Source organism: Equus asinus, chromosome 7 (genome assembly GCF_041296235.1).
Source record: "Equus asinus isolate D_3611 breed Donkey chromosome 7, EquAss-T2T_v2, whole genome shotgun sequence".
In the NCBI taxonomy this organism is placed as follows: domain Eukaryota; kingdom Metazoa; phylum Chordata; class Mammalia; order Perissodactyla; family Equidae; genus Equus; species Equus asinus.
The window spans coordinates 36,731,133-36,746,986 of NC_091796.1; the positions used below are offsets into that span (position 1 = coordinate 36,731,133).

The 15,854-nt window shown below is 56.8% G+C and overlaps 1 protein-coding gene across 50 annotated transcripts in view; it reads left to right on the top strand.

Annotated features, from left to right (window-relative positions):
• The window catches only part of CELF4 (CUGBP Elav-like family member 4), a 304,371-nt gene that overhangs the window by 262,608 nt on the left and 25,909 nt on the right, over positions 1–15,854 (top strand). For 27 of the 50 annotated variants that reach the window (XR_011504447.1, XR_011504445.1, XM_044774614.2 and 24 more), the window contains exons 4-8: positions 11,425–11,553; positions 11,968–12,047; positions 12,446–12,589; positions 13,731–13,878; positions 15,634–15,783. Coding sequence is in view for 46 of the 50 variants with exons in the window: in XM_044774614.2 (XP_044630549.1) it covers positions 11,425–11,553; positions 11,968–12,047; positions 12,446–12,589; positions 13,731–13,878; positions 15,634–15,783 (651 nt within the window). In the remaining 4 variants the exon portion in view is untranslated. The remainder of the gene's footprint in view (positions 1–11,424; positions 11,554–11,967; positions 12,048–12,445; positions 12,590–13,730; positions 13,879–15,633; positions 15,784–15,854) is intronic. The other 23 variants (XR_011504446.1, XR_011504448.1, XM_044774628.2 and 20 more) reach the window with 2 other exon arrangements.

The window sequence follows — 15,854 nt, forward strand, 5'->3', positions numbered from 1 at the left end:
TATCGCTATTTATGTCCCATCGATCATAAATCTATCTGCTTTCTGCAATCATTTTTCTCTCATCTGTGTATCTATCTATCATCCAATGTTTAATCTGGATATCTAGCATCTATTAATCATGTCTGCCATCCATCCATCTCCGTGTCTATCTGTAGTCCATTATCAGTCATGAGTTAATACATTGTGTACTTAAGCATAGACCATCTGAGTTCCATGGGGAAGGGGGTGAGGGGCAGCAGCAAGTCCTGGAGGGCTGGGGTGGCTGGAACAGAGATGGATAAGAAGTAAACTAGAGGGCTGATGAAAGAGGAGCCTGGGACTCTCCTCTTAGAGCAGGGCTGGCCTAAAGGATGGAGGGGAGAGGGGTACCAGAGGGAAGACAGGAGGAAGAGGAGGAGGCTGTGAAGGCATTAGAGGGGTGAGCCCCATGCTGAACCAGATAATCCCTCCCACCCTACCTCCCCACTTAGGACAATGTCTTTCCAGGATGACCCTGTGAGGGATGGAGGGGATGCCCAGGCTCAGGTGTCAGGACAGAAAAGGTGAGTGCCACCCTCCCCCCAGCACCAGCAGGCACAGAATCCTGCAGTCTGAAGGGCTGAGCTCCTACAGGCAGGCCGAGGGCCAGAGATGTGGTGCCCGAGGAGAGGGCCAGGAGAAGCCTGGAGAAGTCCCATCACAGCCCTTCCCAGCCCCGGCTGCATATTGGTATCAAGGAGCAGCTTTCTGAAAATACTGATGCCTGGGCTCCAGACCACTCTGTATCTCAGGTGCCAGTGGTCTTAGGCATCTGCATTTTTGAAAGCCCCCAGGTGACTTTCATAGCAGCCAGGGCCGAGAACTACCCTCTTACAAGATCCAAGACTCCCGCCGTTATTCTCAGAAGGGCGTCCTGAGGAGGAAGGAGCAGTCTGCGGTGCTCCAGGGGCAGGACTTGGGCTCTGGGCAGGGTTGGGCTCTCCAGGGCGGGCACATGGAGGAATTTTCTCCCGGGCTGCCTCCTGGACCTGGCACGGAGGCCAGTGGGACTTCTGCCAGGGTATTCCAGAAGCGTCATACCACATTTGGGTCGTAGTGGAGAAGGCTGGGCCAGGTGGCCTCTGAAGTCCCCACCCCCACTCAGGGTCACCAAAGGTCCTCGTCACAGTGTCCAGAGGTGGGGGATGGGCTGGATGACTGTGGCCTCTGCTGTGTCAGGCTAGCAAGGCTGACCCTGAGCCACTTGCACCTCCCCAGGAAGAGGGGCACCGGGCTGTTAGAAGCTGGGGTGCCACTCTCCTCCCTCGTCCCGCAAGAAGCAAAGCCCCACTCTCAATGTTAAAAATGGCCCATGGGTCAGAGGGGCAGGAGGTTTGCCTGGCTCCCTGGCATTTCATTCCATCTGTGGTTGTGGCAGGGGACCAAAAGGAGGCGGATGGACCCATGACCACCCACTCTGTCCATGAGGCTGTGGAAAGAAGCACCACAGCTGGGAGGATCGGCAGCCAACATGAGGGTCAGCCCGTGGCTAGGGTTATAGGCTGGTTCGTGCTCGGGTCGTGTGCAGGCGGAGTGTATCCTTGCAGCGACAACTGTGCAGCCCTACCACTCAGCTAACAAGCCCCGACCCCCTCCGCGGTTAATAGAGACAAGCAGCTCGACATGGGTACTTTTACCTCCTCTCCGTTATCTGTGGCCGTGCTGAGTAGATTCTCTGCCCTGTCAATGAGATGCTTTTGACAGCATTCCTTGGTTTCTCCTCTTGGCCCCCACCCCCATGGACCACCCTACCCCTACCCATCCCCTGCAGAAACTTCCTCCCCTTGCTGGAATAAAGCCCTGCTTTGTCTGTCTCCTTGAAAGCTGAGGACAAACTGGCCATAATTTATGCTCCCGCATGATATAAAGGAAAAAAGGCCCCATTATGCTATAAATTATCCTGTGATGGGTGAAATGCTGGAGAGTACGCCAGACACCGGCGGAAACCCCATTAGACAACAGGGTTCGGCTGCCGAGAAGTCCCCACAGCACTCCGGGCCGTCTGTTGTGTGCCGTGCGCCTGGTAAGGATAATGTAGCAGATCAAACGTATAATCAGTTACCTGGAGAGATGGCTGCGCGCCATCGCCCCAGCAAAAGGTGACTTCTACGGAGAGCCACGGCACGTCCCAGGCTCCCCCTGGGAGGCCTGGCGCAGACTCAAAGGCATGAAAGTCAAGGGTCAAGGGCCAGAGGAGGAAGCAGCAAGCCGTGCTGTGAATTAGGGAGCTAGGCTGAGCCAAGGGAGAACATGGTGGGCAGTGCGAATGGCCATAGGCAATGAGCCTGGACCCAGGGTCTGAGTCCCAGGCCAAGCTACCAGTGATCAGAGGTGAGGGTTCAGGCCTCGGGCCTCGAGGTGACTGTTTAGAATATGGTGAGCGGAAGAAAAGGAAGAAGGGTGTGTGTGTGTGTGTGTGTGTGTGTGTATGTGTGTGATTGCTACTCCCTCAGACCACATGCCCTTTTACAGTCCCCGCTTTTGCACATGCTGGTCCCTGACCTGGGGTGCCTGCCCCTTGCCTTTTCCACCTGACAAACCCTACCCATGAGTCCTTTAGGGCCCAGCTTAAGCCTTTTAGACCCCTCCTCACTCCCCCCATTCCCCCAGGGCTCATCACTCCAGGCTCTGTGCTCACATCATGGCTGGTGCCTACTCATCTCCAGGGGACCCTCATTTCCTACTTTCTGAGGATTCCTGGAGTTCAGTGCCCTGCAGATGTCTAGGACACCATCTCTGAACAAGAGGAGGAATAGCAAGTGCAAATGCCCTGGGGCAGGGCTGTGCATGGAGTGTTCCTGAGACAACATGAAGACCCATGCATCTGGAGCGGAGGATGGCGGGATCAGGGGAGAGATGGAGTGTGAGGTGCCTGCTTAGCCCCTTACAGGTCACTAGAAGACTTGGACTTATTCTCAGTGAGACGGGAGCCACTGCGGCGTTTGAGCGGGGCATAGACAGGTTCTGCCTTGGATTTTAACTGACCACTCTGGCTGCTGTGTGGAGGGCAGATAGCAGGGGCCTGGATGAGTGTCAGCACACAGTAAGGAGGCGACACTCATGGCCTGGGTCCCATCCTGAAGCATGTGGAAGGCAGAGCTGAAGGAATGCGAGTAGGGGGACTGGATGCGGTTCTCCAGTCTCCTGCCTCCTCCCATCCCAACATCAAACAGAGCCTGTCTGGAGGGAGCTCAGCAGATCAAGGCCTGGCGCTGCCTCCCCCGGGGCCAGAGCTGGCTGAGGGTCCTCATTTGCATCGGGCGGGGGGGGGGGGGGGGGGGGGAGTGCAGCCCCGTCACGGCCCCCTCCACACCGCCCGTCCCCAGCAGCCTTTGATCTGGTTTGATGTCTCCTTCAGCTTCTTCCCCGGGCAGGAAGCCTTTTATCCTCGGGAGGCGGCTCTGTGCCCCTGGCTCTGGCTCTGACAGTGTGTGTGTTGTGGGGATGAAGGGGGGCATCATTCTTTTACCTACTGGTTCACTTCATTCTGAGAACGAAAGTGGCCAGCCCGTGACCCGTGTCCCAGGTGAAGGCAGCTGACCTGGTCACACAGCTGCAGCAGGATCCAAATCCAGGCCCTTACCTCCAGTGTGGACGGTGATGCTGGAAGCTGCCTGCACCCCCTGGGGGGCGAGCAGTTGTTGGGTTCTCAGACATGAGAGGAACGGGGTGCATACCCTCCCCAGCCCTGTCCACCGCCCCTACTTGGAAAGCAGGTCTGAGACTACGTGCCGCTGGCCTGGGGAGTGAGGCGGCTCTACCGGGGCTGGGAAGGAGGAGGCAGAGGAGACCTCTGGATTTGGGCGGGGGACGGTCAGCAACCTTGAAAAGGGCAGAGATTTAGATTCAGAAGATCAGTTCGATCCCTACTTGTCTCTTAGGAGCCACAGGTGCTTGACAGATCTGGACTGAGAGAATTCGTGGAAATGGCACATAGTGGTGCCCAGTGTAGCTTCCAGGGAAATTCTCTTATTTTGGATCAATCCAGGTAGATCTCCTGGAGGAGGCTGGGGAGCATCTCAGTGGCCCCAGAAACACTGCCATTTGGTCAGGGTGGTGCAAAGGGAAGCCTGGCTTCTCAGACTGGCCCAGGCAGGCACGGCTTTGCTCCCTTCAATGCTCCTGGGGGTCCTCTCTGTATCCCTGGGGATGAGGGTGGGCATCCGCATTCCACCAGCTGGTGCTCCTGCCGGTGAACAGTAGTAATTGCTGGACCCGGCACAACGACTGTGTTTATTGTGTTTACTGTGTGCCAGCGCTGGGCTAAAACCTATGTACCTCCACTCACTCACTCCCGGCAACAGCCCCATGAGGTATGTGAGATTTTTCTCCCCTTTTACAGATGAGGAAACAGGGGCTCAGGGAGGGTCTATGACTTGTCTAAGGTTGCACAGTCAAAAGGTAGTAGAACCAGGATTTGACAAGCAGCCTCAGTTACTCTGGAAGATGCCCCCGCCCAGCCTCTGCTGTCACGTCGCGTGTCTCTCATCTTCTTTGACTGAAGTTCCTCCCTGACCCGTGATGAAGTTAGGGAGGAGGAACAGGTCCTTCCCCCTCAGGCTCACTGTGTGTGGGCCCTCGGGCACTGAGATCACGTCCAGGGAGAGCAGACGGTCCTGGGATGCAGGAGCGCACTGGGGAGTCCCCTGGCCCCACAGTAAACAAACTGCTTCAAGACGCCCTGCATGCCAGCCCTCAGGGCTCCAGGCTCTGCCGGCAGTGGAGGGGCAGATGCACGGGCACCAGGGCCCTGGGCTCCGGCCCTGGCCTGCCCACCCCCAGGGTCACAGCTGCAGAGCAGGAGCGCAGCCCTGCAGACCAGTCATGTGAACCTCTGGCAGTTTCTCCCCCTCCCCAAACTGCTGCCCTCCAGTCCTCAGGGGCTCTATGGAAAGTGTTTCTTGCTGGCTTGACCCTGCATCCCCCACCAAGCCAGGCCCCCCAGGTCTCCCAGCAACCCCTCTGCCCCCCCCACCCCGTCCCCTGCCTCAGACCTCAAAGCCATTTATTCCCCACCCCGGCCCCTGGCTCCTGGGTTCTCCCCAATTCAGGTCCCCCCACAAACCCTCTCTCAGCAGCTGGAGGGAAGAGAACAGTAAAAGTCTATTGCAGCAATAAAAGGCATTAACCATCTGAACACTCTTCCGCAGTGCCCCAGCAGCCGTCTATCCTTAAGCAGGAAATATTGTTTAATGCTGATGGTAATGAGTGAATCAAATTTTGAAAATTAAACCGGAATTTGAACATTAGCGCCAGGGCGCTGGCATTTGGCAAGTCGAGTGACGCTGCTGCCACCCGCCTGCTCCCTTGGGGGCCCACTCACTCTGCAGGGCCAGCAAGATGCTCCCTGAAGATCTGGGGGCCCTGTGGCACTGCCCTGAAATACCCCTGCAGGGGTCTGCCCTAAGCCTTCCATCTGCATCTTGCTTCTCTGTTTTCTGGGCTCTCCTTTTAAAATGCAAATCCTTCCAGCTGAGCCCCATTCTGCCCTGACATTCTGAGCGAATGAGTGCGTGGAAGGAAGGGAGAAAGCAGGGACTCCGGCCACTGGACTCCACTGCCTTTTCATAAGCACCAGAGGCTTCCTGGGAGGCGTCACCCAATGCTTTTCATAGGTTGGGAAACGGAAGCTCAGAGTTAGATTTGGGTTCTGGGAAAATAAACAAGATTCCCGAGGCCAGAGGAATGGGAGATGCATGTGTGGTAGAGGGGGAGCAGGCAAGAGGCAGCTGGGAAAGCAAAGTCAAACACCCCCAGGACCTTTCCTTGCCAGCCCTGCAGAGGGGGTACCACTTGGGAGCAGGTGAGAACTGCTAAAGGGGTCCCTCCCACCTCTCAGCCTTTGCTCAAATTCTGTTGTGGGCCTGGAAACCCCTGCACCTGTCCCTTGGACATCATAACTCCAGCCCGCCTCCTCCAGGAAGCCTTCAGGGTGTAGCCATTTCCCTCTCCCCCAACTGTTCCCCTCTGGCCTGCAGTCCAGAGCTATTGCCTGTCTGTCCTCTCTCACTGGGGGCCGTGGCAGAGTGCGGACCAAAGACTTTGGCTTCTCCAGGGATCTAAGAGCCATGCATTCCACACACACACCTCCCCAAACTCCTCCCCCCACTGCCGTCCACAACTCTCCAATCAAAGAGAAGGGCCCCTAAGACACATCTCAGACTATCTGTTCAGCCAAGTCCCAAGCATCCAGTAAGTGCTCAATAAATGCTTGTTGAAGGAGTGACCAGAAGGTAGACCCAGGAGGGATGTCAGGTGCTCTGGTCCAATCCCTTCTGAGGTGGCTGTAAACACCTTCACCTGACACAGGACTGGGTACTTTTCTTGTCCAGTGCTCTATTGGATGTGTGTCCTTGTGGGCTGTAGGTAGGTATAGACTATGCCCCCTCCCGAGTAGTGGTAGTAGGACATCTGGGCTCAGAGAGCCGAGTTGCCCAATCTGGGTTCAGGCAGGGCTGGGACTAGTGCCTACCGTCTGTCACCGTGCCCTTCTGGGGCGTCACACTCCTGTTCCCCAGAACCCCACGTGCTCCCTCACATCCACAGACACAGGCACTCACATTCAAAAGAGCAGAAAGGCGTTGCGAGGGGTCATGGGATTGGGAAGTCAACAGACCCCCAGAGACCGGGTTTAGTCCGGACCCCTGCTATGCGGCTGCAGTGGAGTGTCCTGAAGCTCCCTCTCTGCTGACTTCCTCATCCGAAAAAATGGTGGGGCCCTTGGTGTTATTTGGGCCCTGCCCAGCTCTGCCACTCTGCACTCTCATTCCCACTGGGGAGGACACACCAGTTGTGGGGGCCACTGGCCTTTGTGTTGTTTGGGAACTTGTTTATTGTGGACAGCCTGTCTCCCCATCTGGATGTCAGCTCCAGGGAGCAGACTCACCCCTTTTGTTTACTGCTGTAGAAGCAGTGCTTGGAACAGTGTCTGGCACAGACAAGGTGCTCAGCAAACAGTTGTTGAATGTCTGTAGGACCATGCCTCCCTTGCTCCACCCCTTGACCAGGAGGAACCTATATGAAGACCTGAGGGTGGGGTATTTGCACGTCACTCAGCAGGTTGCTAGCAGGGCCTGTGATGCCTGATAGTCAGTGCTTTCCTGTGCTGGCCACTGGGCTCAGTCCCTGGAGTCAGAAGGTGAGCATGATGCAGCCCCCTGCCCTAAGCTGGGCTCAGTGGAGAGGAGGAGGATACTGGGCTCCAGACTTGCTCCTACATGTGCCATGCGGTCTCAGTGACCTCCCACCCCGGGGCGGCTTCAGCCCATCTCCAGCCTGGCTCTGAGGTCTCTCCTGGCATCACCTCCCTTCATGGTGGCCTGCAGGGCCCAGTTCCAGCAGCACCTGTCTGAACATCTTCTCAGAGGAGCAGCGACACCTCCACACCCCGAGTGTGGGAGGCAAGGGGCTCAGGCTGAGGGCTCATGGGAGTGAGAGCACAGAGCACCGTAGCCTCACCATCACCCAGGGGCCCTGCATCACTCAGGCAGGCAGGCTGCGAGCAGGGACTGCTCAGCCTGTCCCAGGAGGTAGGGGTCTGTGTCGATGCTGCAGGGGGTGGGAACTGGCTGGGGAAACTGAGTCATTCTCTGAGACTTTCGCTAGATTGGCATTGGATCCAGGACACCAGCCAAATGGTGCCATGGGTCATCTGACAGAGCTTGGGGACAGTGCCCCGGGAAAGTGGCCAGAGGAGAGGAGGGCACAGGGTAGGGTGTCCTTCTCAGCTGGTCAGCCACAGCCTGAGACGGTCCCACCTGCTCCTTCAAGTGCTCCTCCCCCAGATGTGGATCCTCTGACCTCTCCCCTCTCTGACCTCTGTCTCCTCCTCAGATCAGGGCAAACCAAGTCAGGGGGAAGGGGGGACACTCCATTTCCTCTTCCTCCTGGATAGAGAACCCCAAGCAATGGTCCTCATTGTATCACTGCTGGCCAGGCTCTGTTGCTGCAGCATCTCTTGGACGCAGAGCATCCACCACATGAGGCAGACCCAATTATTCGCATTTTATAGGCCTATCTGGGAAGCAGTGACACAGCTGGAAGGCAGGAGAGCTGAGGTTTGAGCCAGTGGGCCTGGGCCTGCAGGAGGAGACCCACCCTGGGGACTGAGCGTCCTGCCAGCCCTGGTCTAAAAGACAAGCCTCAGAATCCCTCACCCAGTACCAAAGCCAACTGGAAATGAAGAGAGTGCAAAGTGAGAAATCTGAGGATCCTAGAAAGAAATGAACATTCGAACATTCGTGCTGGGTGGGGTCATCCAAGAACACCTGGAGGAAGTGAGCTTGGAGCCGGTTTCTTCAGTTGTTCCGCAGCCTTCCACAAAGGGAAGGCTAGCTGTAGCTTCCCTGGGGAAATCTGGACGCAGGAAGAGGGGGAGCCTGGCCCCCTACACATCTGGAAAGTCCTCAAGAAGGAAGGGCCCAGGCCTAGAACGGAGAACTGAGAGCTGGCAGCAAAGGGAGATTCAGGGGAGGCAAGAAGGAATCAGCAAAAAACAAAAACAAAAACTGGCGAAAGGGACGTGGCTGGATAGAAAGGCACGTGTGGATGAATTTTAATGCAATCAGAAAGCCGTCGTAATGGTAACGGTAATAAAGGAAAATGTTCAGATGTCAGGAGGGGGGAGGCGTGGAGCTGGTCCCAGCACAGAAACCAGACTCTGGTGGAGGAGGGGCCTTCTCTTCCCTCCTTTTTCCTTCCGAGCAATCTAAGGAGGAGGGCCAGGGATTAGCAGGAGGGGGTTATCACTTCTTTGTCTTTCCAGAAATCCCATTTAATCGGAGTCTTTAAAAGGCACTGGGGGTGAGGAGGTGCTCAGGCCCAGCCTGGAGGGCAGAGTTTCAATCTCTCCACTAAAGGCCTTAAAAGGTCTGGGTTCATTTCATGTAAAATGCTGTTGCTGCTTCTGGGAGTTAAACGTAAGCTGTCGCCCCTTCTTTCCTCTGTCTCTGTCCTCTCCTTCTGCCCATCTCTGCTCTCTGCTCTTTGATTCTAATTCTTTTTTCTCTGTCTCTGCCATTTTCCCTCCCTTTCTGCTCCTAACCCCATATCCTCCCATCCCTTCTCAGCTTCACCCCTTCCCCCCCACCTCTCTCTCTTTCTTCTTCGTGGTCTCCTGAGTCTCTGCTCCCCACATCCCAGAGCTTGGAGTCCATGAGCCCTGGAGATGGGGCGGGGGTGCGCCCAGCCCAGCCATGGCTCCAGAAGCCAGGTCAAGCAGCCCAGTCTGGGGGCAGGGGGTGAGGCCAGGGCTCCATTCCCAGAGCTTGGGCTGAGGCCCGCCAGTGGTGGAGGTCTAGGCTGGTGCGCCCCACCCAGAACTCGTAACAAGAACTGGCAATAATGCGCTGCAGGGGATGGAAGGAGTTGGAACCCAGGGCCACATCGTGGAGAACTTGCCCAGAGCTGAGTGCTCTGGGCTGAGGGGTACCAGCAGGGCAGCGGTCAGGCTTCCTGAAGAGGAGGACTCTGGGGTGGCTTGTGAAGGAGTACAGGGGCCTGGAGGCTTCCTCTGCTTTGCTCCAGCCCCCAGGACAGCCCCTCAGCGCTACCTGAACCCACTGGTAGTGTGGGCAAAGGGGGCTCTCTGGGGCAGGAGGTACCAACCACCCTGAACACAGAGGGATGAGGTCCCGGAGTGCCCTTGCATTCAGAAGAAACCAACACCCGGCCGAGTGCAGTTCTGGGGGGGGGCGAGCGTTTCTGCAGCCTTGTGTGTTTGCGCCTGTGTGTGTCAACTGTTCAAGAGTCAGCAAACATCTACTGAGTGCCTGTGGAGGGCGGCACCACAGGGACCCTGCTCCAGCCACTATGGCTGCAAAACAATTTAGCTCCAAACTGAGTGCGGTAAAACAACCGTTTATTGTGCTCGCAGATTCTGTGGGTCAGGAATTTGGACAGGGCACAGCATAGAAGGCCTGTCTGCTCCAGGACATCTGGGTCTCAGCTGGAAGACTCAAAGGCTGGGGGCTGCAATCACCTGAGGACTCATTCGCTGCCATGTCTCGTGGTTGATGTTGGCTGCCAGCTGGGCTCTGGGCTCCTTTCCACGTGGACTCTCCGTGTGGCTACTCAGGGGTTCTTCATAGCATGGTGCTGGCTTCCACAGAGCAAGCATCCCCCAGAGAGAGAGCCAAGTGGAAGCTGATCCCTTTTATGACCCAGCCTTGCAAGTCAGCTGGCATCACTTCTGCCATTCTTCACTGGCTAGAGCAGTCACAAGCCCTGCCCGGATTCAAGGGGAGGGAACACAGACCCCATCGCTCAGTGGGAGGAGTGAAAGGCACTTTGAAATAAGAGCTTGTGGCATGGGGAATTTTTTTTTGCAGTCGCTTGGGAGTCGCTACAGATCTACACAGCCCAACCATGATCCCCGTCACCCTAAGCGAACAGCTGACGGGTGTCAACAAACCACTTGGTACTCAACACAAGTGTGAGGGAGCTGTTGAGTGAGCCCAGCCTCCAGGAACAGGCTACCCAAAAGTGCCCGGGGCTGAAGTTTGCAGCATGAACAAACAGGAAAGGCCAGACCAAGGAAGGGGCACCTGGTGGAGGTTAAAACACGTGAGACAGAAAGGAGATGTGGGCCTGGGCCTGGCATAGGGCATTCATCCCATAATCTGTCTTGAGGGCCTACTACGTGCCAGGTACAGCTGTTCCAGTAGAGGCATGGGCTCTTCCCCCAGGGAGCATACATGCGGGTAGTAGGGAGCTAGGCAGAAACCAACAACACAGGCAAAGTAGTAAATAACTGTCCTTTGAAATTCTGGCCAAGGGATGAAGGGCTGAGACACAGAACAAAACAGAGGGGGAAGGAGAGGGCTTGATGAGGAAGCAATATTTAAACTGAGGCCTAAAACAGAAGGATTCAGTCTTGTGGTGTGGAGGGCACTCAGGCAGAGAAAACAGCATATGCAAAGGCCCTGTGGCAGACTTGCCTGTTGTGAGTTAATTTTGGCAACTGTGGGTGAAGGTAGCAGAGAATAGAGTATGTCCAAGAGGAAGGAAGAAGGGAACACAGAGCTGCCCAAAGGACCCGTGTGCCCTAGGCCAGCGGCCAGACCAGCGGCCTTCTCCGTCAGTGTGCAGCCTACTCTGTAGGCAGGATGAGGCAAAGTCGCTGAGATTCAGTTCCCTGCCTGATACAACCCCTCGCCTCCCGCTCTGGCTATGCCCTCATTCTCTCTGCAACCTGCCCTGCCCCGTCGCCCCTCCCCCGCAGCTATGCCCTGCCCCGCCCTCTCCCTGCTCCCCGCTCCCCCTCTGGCTGTGAGCCCCACCCCCGCTCCTGTCCAGCTCCCCTCTGTCCCCCGTAACCTTCCCCTCAGGCCGTGCTTCCTCCCCCGGGGCCTGCCCCCGCGCAGCCCGGCCCCCGGCCCGGGTAAGCATCTCCTAATTTTGTTCCAGAAGATAGAAAACTCTTCGTGGGCATGCTCAACAAGCAGCAGTCTGAGGACGACGTGCGCCGCCTCTTCGAGGCCTTCGGGAACATCGAGGAGTGCACGATCCTGCGCGGGCCCGACGGGAACAGCAAGGGTGCGTGGGGGCGGGGCGGGGCGGGGCCGGGCCGCGGGACGCGCGCCTGACCGACAGCCGAGTCCGAAGCCGCTGGAGCCGGCCCAGTGGGCGAGCCTGGAAAGGATGGTTGGGAGGGGCGGAGCTGTCGGGCCTGGGGTGACGAAAGGCCGCGATCCAAGTCCAGGCAGGGACGGGGAGACTTAGGGGTGCTTTTAAGTCTCCAGCCCGTCCAGGTCTTTCTCTGTCCCTGTGTGGCTCTGTCTCTGTGTTTCTCGATGTCTCTCTTTCCCACTCAGTCTCTGTCTCACCTTGCTTTCATCTGGATGCGCCCTCTTCCCTCGGCCCCTCCCGTGCCCCGCCTCTCGGTCCTTGCGCTTCTCTGGCCTTCCTCCGGGCCCACGGGCCGTGGCTCAGCCTCTCGCGTCCCCCCAGGGTGCGCCTTTGTGAAGTACTCCTCCCACGCCGAGGCGCAAGCAGCCATCAACGCTCTGCACGGCAGCCAGACCATGCCGGTGAGTGCGGCTGCTCCCGGGGTGGGAAGGGGGGAGGGTGATGGGAGCAATGGAGGGACTGACACCCTCTCCACTCCGCACACGCACAGGGCCCGCCCGCGTGCGCGGTCCACACCGTGCCAAACGCGTGGCGCGCTCACAGCCTCCCCAAGAGACTGGAAGGCATTACCATTATCCCCAGTTCTCAGACAAGGACACTGAGGCTCAGAGAGGTTAAGGAACTGGTCCGAGGTCAGCCAGATAGAAAACGCCCGCGGTGGGGTTAAAACCCCAGAGCCTTGGGTGAGCGCGGGTGGCCCGTGCCCCGATAGCGCCAGGCCCAGAGGACCGCCTGGGCCCAGGCCAGGGACACGAAGGTGGCTAGGGCAGGTGGGCCTCACGCGCAGTCCCGGCTGCAGGGAGCCTCATCCAGTCTGGTGGTCAAGTTCGCCGACACGGACAAGGAGCGCACGATGCGGCGAATGCAGCAGATGGCTGGCCAGATGGGCATGTTCAACCCCATGGCCATCCCGTTCGGGGCCTACGGCGCCTACGCACAGGCAGTAAGTAGGGGCTCAGCCAGGCGGGTGGGGTGGGGTGGGGGGGTGGGGGTGGTTCTCCAGCTCATTCGGCTCAGAGCCCCAGAGAGCAGAGACTCCTAACCTTGCTTTGGGGAGCCCTGCTCCTGGCACAGAAAGTACTGCTTCTGCCCTGGGGAGTGAGGAGTGGTGAGGAATGAACCCAGGGAGTGGAGGGAGGCCAGAGGGACCTGAGAGAAGGCTGGCCCATTCCCCGGTGGCTGCCAGGAGGAGGTGTGTTGCTGTCCTGTTTCTCAAGGGGAGGAGCTGGAGAGAGACCTCTAGGCAGAGCAGCAAAGTGGATTACCCTGAGCACGCCTCCATTAGTGAAACGCTAGGAAGCACTGACTGGAAGGGGGAGAGAGGTTCAGGTGTTCGGTTGTCACCACCCACCCCTGGCCCCACTCATGGAGAGGTGTCCTCAGACCTTCTGGTCACACACTTCCCCTGCAGTCCCCCTGGCCCAGCCTCAGGCCATTGGCCCACCAACGTCTTTCTTCCACAGTGGAGCCCACACTGCCAGCATCTCCCCTGACTTGCCTCCCAGACATGTACCTACAACCCCTACATGAGTGGCACTTAGGTAGGCCGGGGTTTTGGTTCTGAAAATACTAGCTCACCTCACTTCTTCAGTGATATCCAAGCTTGGCCAGGTTTAACAACCCCCTCAGTCCCCACTCACACTTATGAGAACATCAGGGATGTGATTCTCCTGTCACTTCTACCCAACAGAAGCCAAGGTAGGACCATTTTGGACAAAAATCCATGCCGAGCTAATTCTACAGAGACTCATCCAACATGTTTCTAGAACTTTGGGTGTCACATTTCCATGAATGACACCCCTGGAGCCAGTCCCCTTCCTCCCCTCTACAACTTTAGAGTACCAAAGACCCTACCATGACATTTGAATACAGTTCTCTCTCAGGGGGAGGTCTCTAATAGCCATTGAGAACTAGGACAAGAATGGGGGAGACATCAGAGCTCTCTAGGGGTGGGGGCGGGGAGACGTAGCTGAGCTCCCTGAGTTCAGGGCCTGGGAAGCTGGTCTCCAGGAGCTGAAGCCCCCTGGTGGGGAGGGCGGCCCCCCTGGAAGCGCATGATATTTTTTCCACTCCCTCTGCCCCAGCTGATGCAGCAGCAAGCGGCACTAATGGCGTCAGTCGCGCAGGGCGGCTACCTGAACCCCATGGCTGCCTTCGCCGCCGCCCAGATGCAGCAGATGGCGGCCCTCAACATGAATGGCCTGGCGGCTGCACCCATGACCCCAACCTCAGGTGAGCTGGCAGGTACCAACCCAGGGCCTGGCCCAGTGGGAGAACAGCTGGACCCCGGCTAGGACCTTTTGTTTGGCCAGTTTTGGCTACCAATGAACCATGCTGTGACAAGAGCACATGGTGTCTGGGCCCAAGCAGGCCTCATCCTCTGGCAGTTTGCCCCCAAAATATTCTAATCCCTGGGGACCCAAGAGGAGATGGGATGTGGGCCCCATGCAGTCCATATGATTCTGGGTGGTAAGAATTTCACTCAAGTTATATTGCCATGTCAGGAAGCAGTTCATCTTGGTTTCTATTATAGATATCTGGAAAGAAATTGACATGAAAACATCTCCCTTTGAGGTCCGAGGGGAGAAGAGCCCTGCCCATTCAATGGCCTTGTTTGGTCCCTGGCCCGAGCACAGAGGGAGCTCCTTTTTTTCATTTTCCTTTAGCCCAACCTAGACTCTCTGGGTTTTTCCAAGACAACTACACAACAACCATGAGAGACCACAAGCGTTATCAAAGGACAGGAGGGTTAGAAACAGCCCCACTCACAAAGCAGGTTTTTAATTGGATCTTGGCTATTGCCCAATCCAGTGATTCTCAACAAGGGGGAATTTTGCCACCTCCCGCCCACCAAGGATATCTGGCAATGTCCTGAGACATTGTTGGTTGCCACAACTGGGGCGAGGAGACGACAATGGTGTGCTACCATAATCTAGTAGGTCCAAGCTACTGTTAACATCCTAAAATGCACAGGACAGCTCCCCACAACAAGAGTCAAAGTTGAGAAACCCTTGTCTAGTCCCAAGGCCTGGCCCGACACTCTAGGCTCTCAATCACTTCCTTGGCTGTCTGCTTCCAGGCCATAGCAGCAGCTTTCCTGGCATCCAGGAGCTGTTTCTTTCCTAGCTAAAGGGGACAAGACTGTGCCATCTCTAGGCCCAACTTGATCACTATACCACAGCTCTGATCCCCGACTTAGGGACATTTCTGAGCCCAGGCTAGCCTCAGATCTTCAACACAGAAGATCTTGAAGAGGAAGGCCCTTTCCAGCCTCTGGGGCCTCAGTACAGTCACCATGCCATCCACACCTTGGGTTCCACCCACCTGACATAGGGAAGGCACAGGATATTGTCATCTGACTCCAACTTTACCCTTACCACAATGATCATCACCATTGACTCAACTGGAGGAGGCCAAGGGGTCAACTTTGCGTATGAAAAGCGCTGAGTCTGGATTCTACAACAGCCTCTCTCCCTCAGCGCAAGGAAACACCAAAATTAAGACCTCTTCCACTGAGTAGCAAAAATCCTTCCTGGGGAGCCAGATCAGCCCCTCAGTGATCCAGACAAGAGAGCAGAGCCAGCAACTTGGTGGCTAAACAAGGATCAGCCCATCCTGACTTAGCTGGGGTGAGCAAGAGCCACTTTAAAAGACTGAAAGAAGAACAAGTGGGTCAAAGTCAAGGACACTGAGAATAGTCTGTGTGCTGTAGGTCCAAGGTCAAGCAGTCAGTGGTCAGAGAAATCTTGGAGTAGGTGGGATTTGGACTCTGCCTTGAAGGATGGATACAGTTGGGATGGGTGGAGTCACTGCATGCAGGGACATAACCCCTGGCATGATTCACAGATAGGATTGAGTTGGTGTGTGAGGTCCAAGTCTATCCCCGGGCCCTTGGAGCCAGTGGTTGGAGCTCCATGAGTTGGCCTTCCTCACCTTTGTTCTGCATGCCTTCCCTCCTCTTCGATCCCTCCCCACTTCTGGAACCAGGTGGCAGCACCCCTCCGGGCATCACTGCACCAGCTGTGCCTAGCATCCCTTCCCCCATTGGGGTGAACGGCTTCACCGGCCTCCCCCCACAGGCCAATGGGCAACCTGCTGCGGAAGCTGTGTTTGCCAATGGCATCCACCCCTACCCAGGTAAGCACATCTGATATCCTTTTCTTCCCATGCAGCACACTTCTTATCCATTCTGTCCCTGCCCTTGCTGT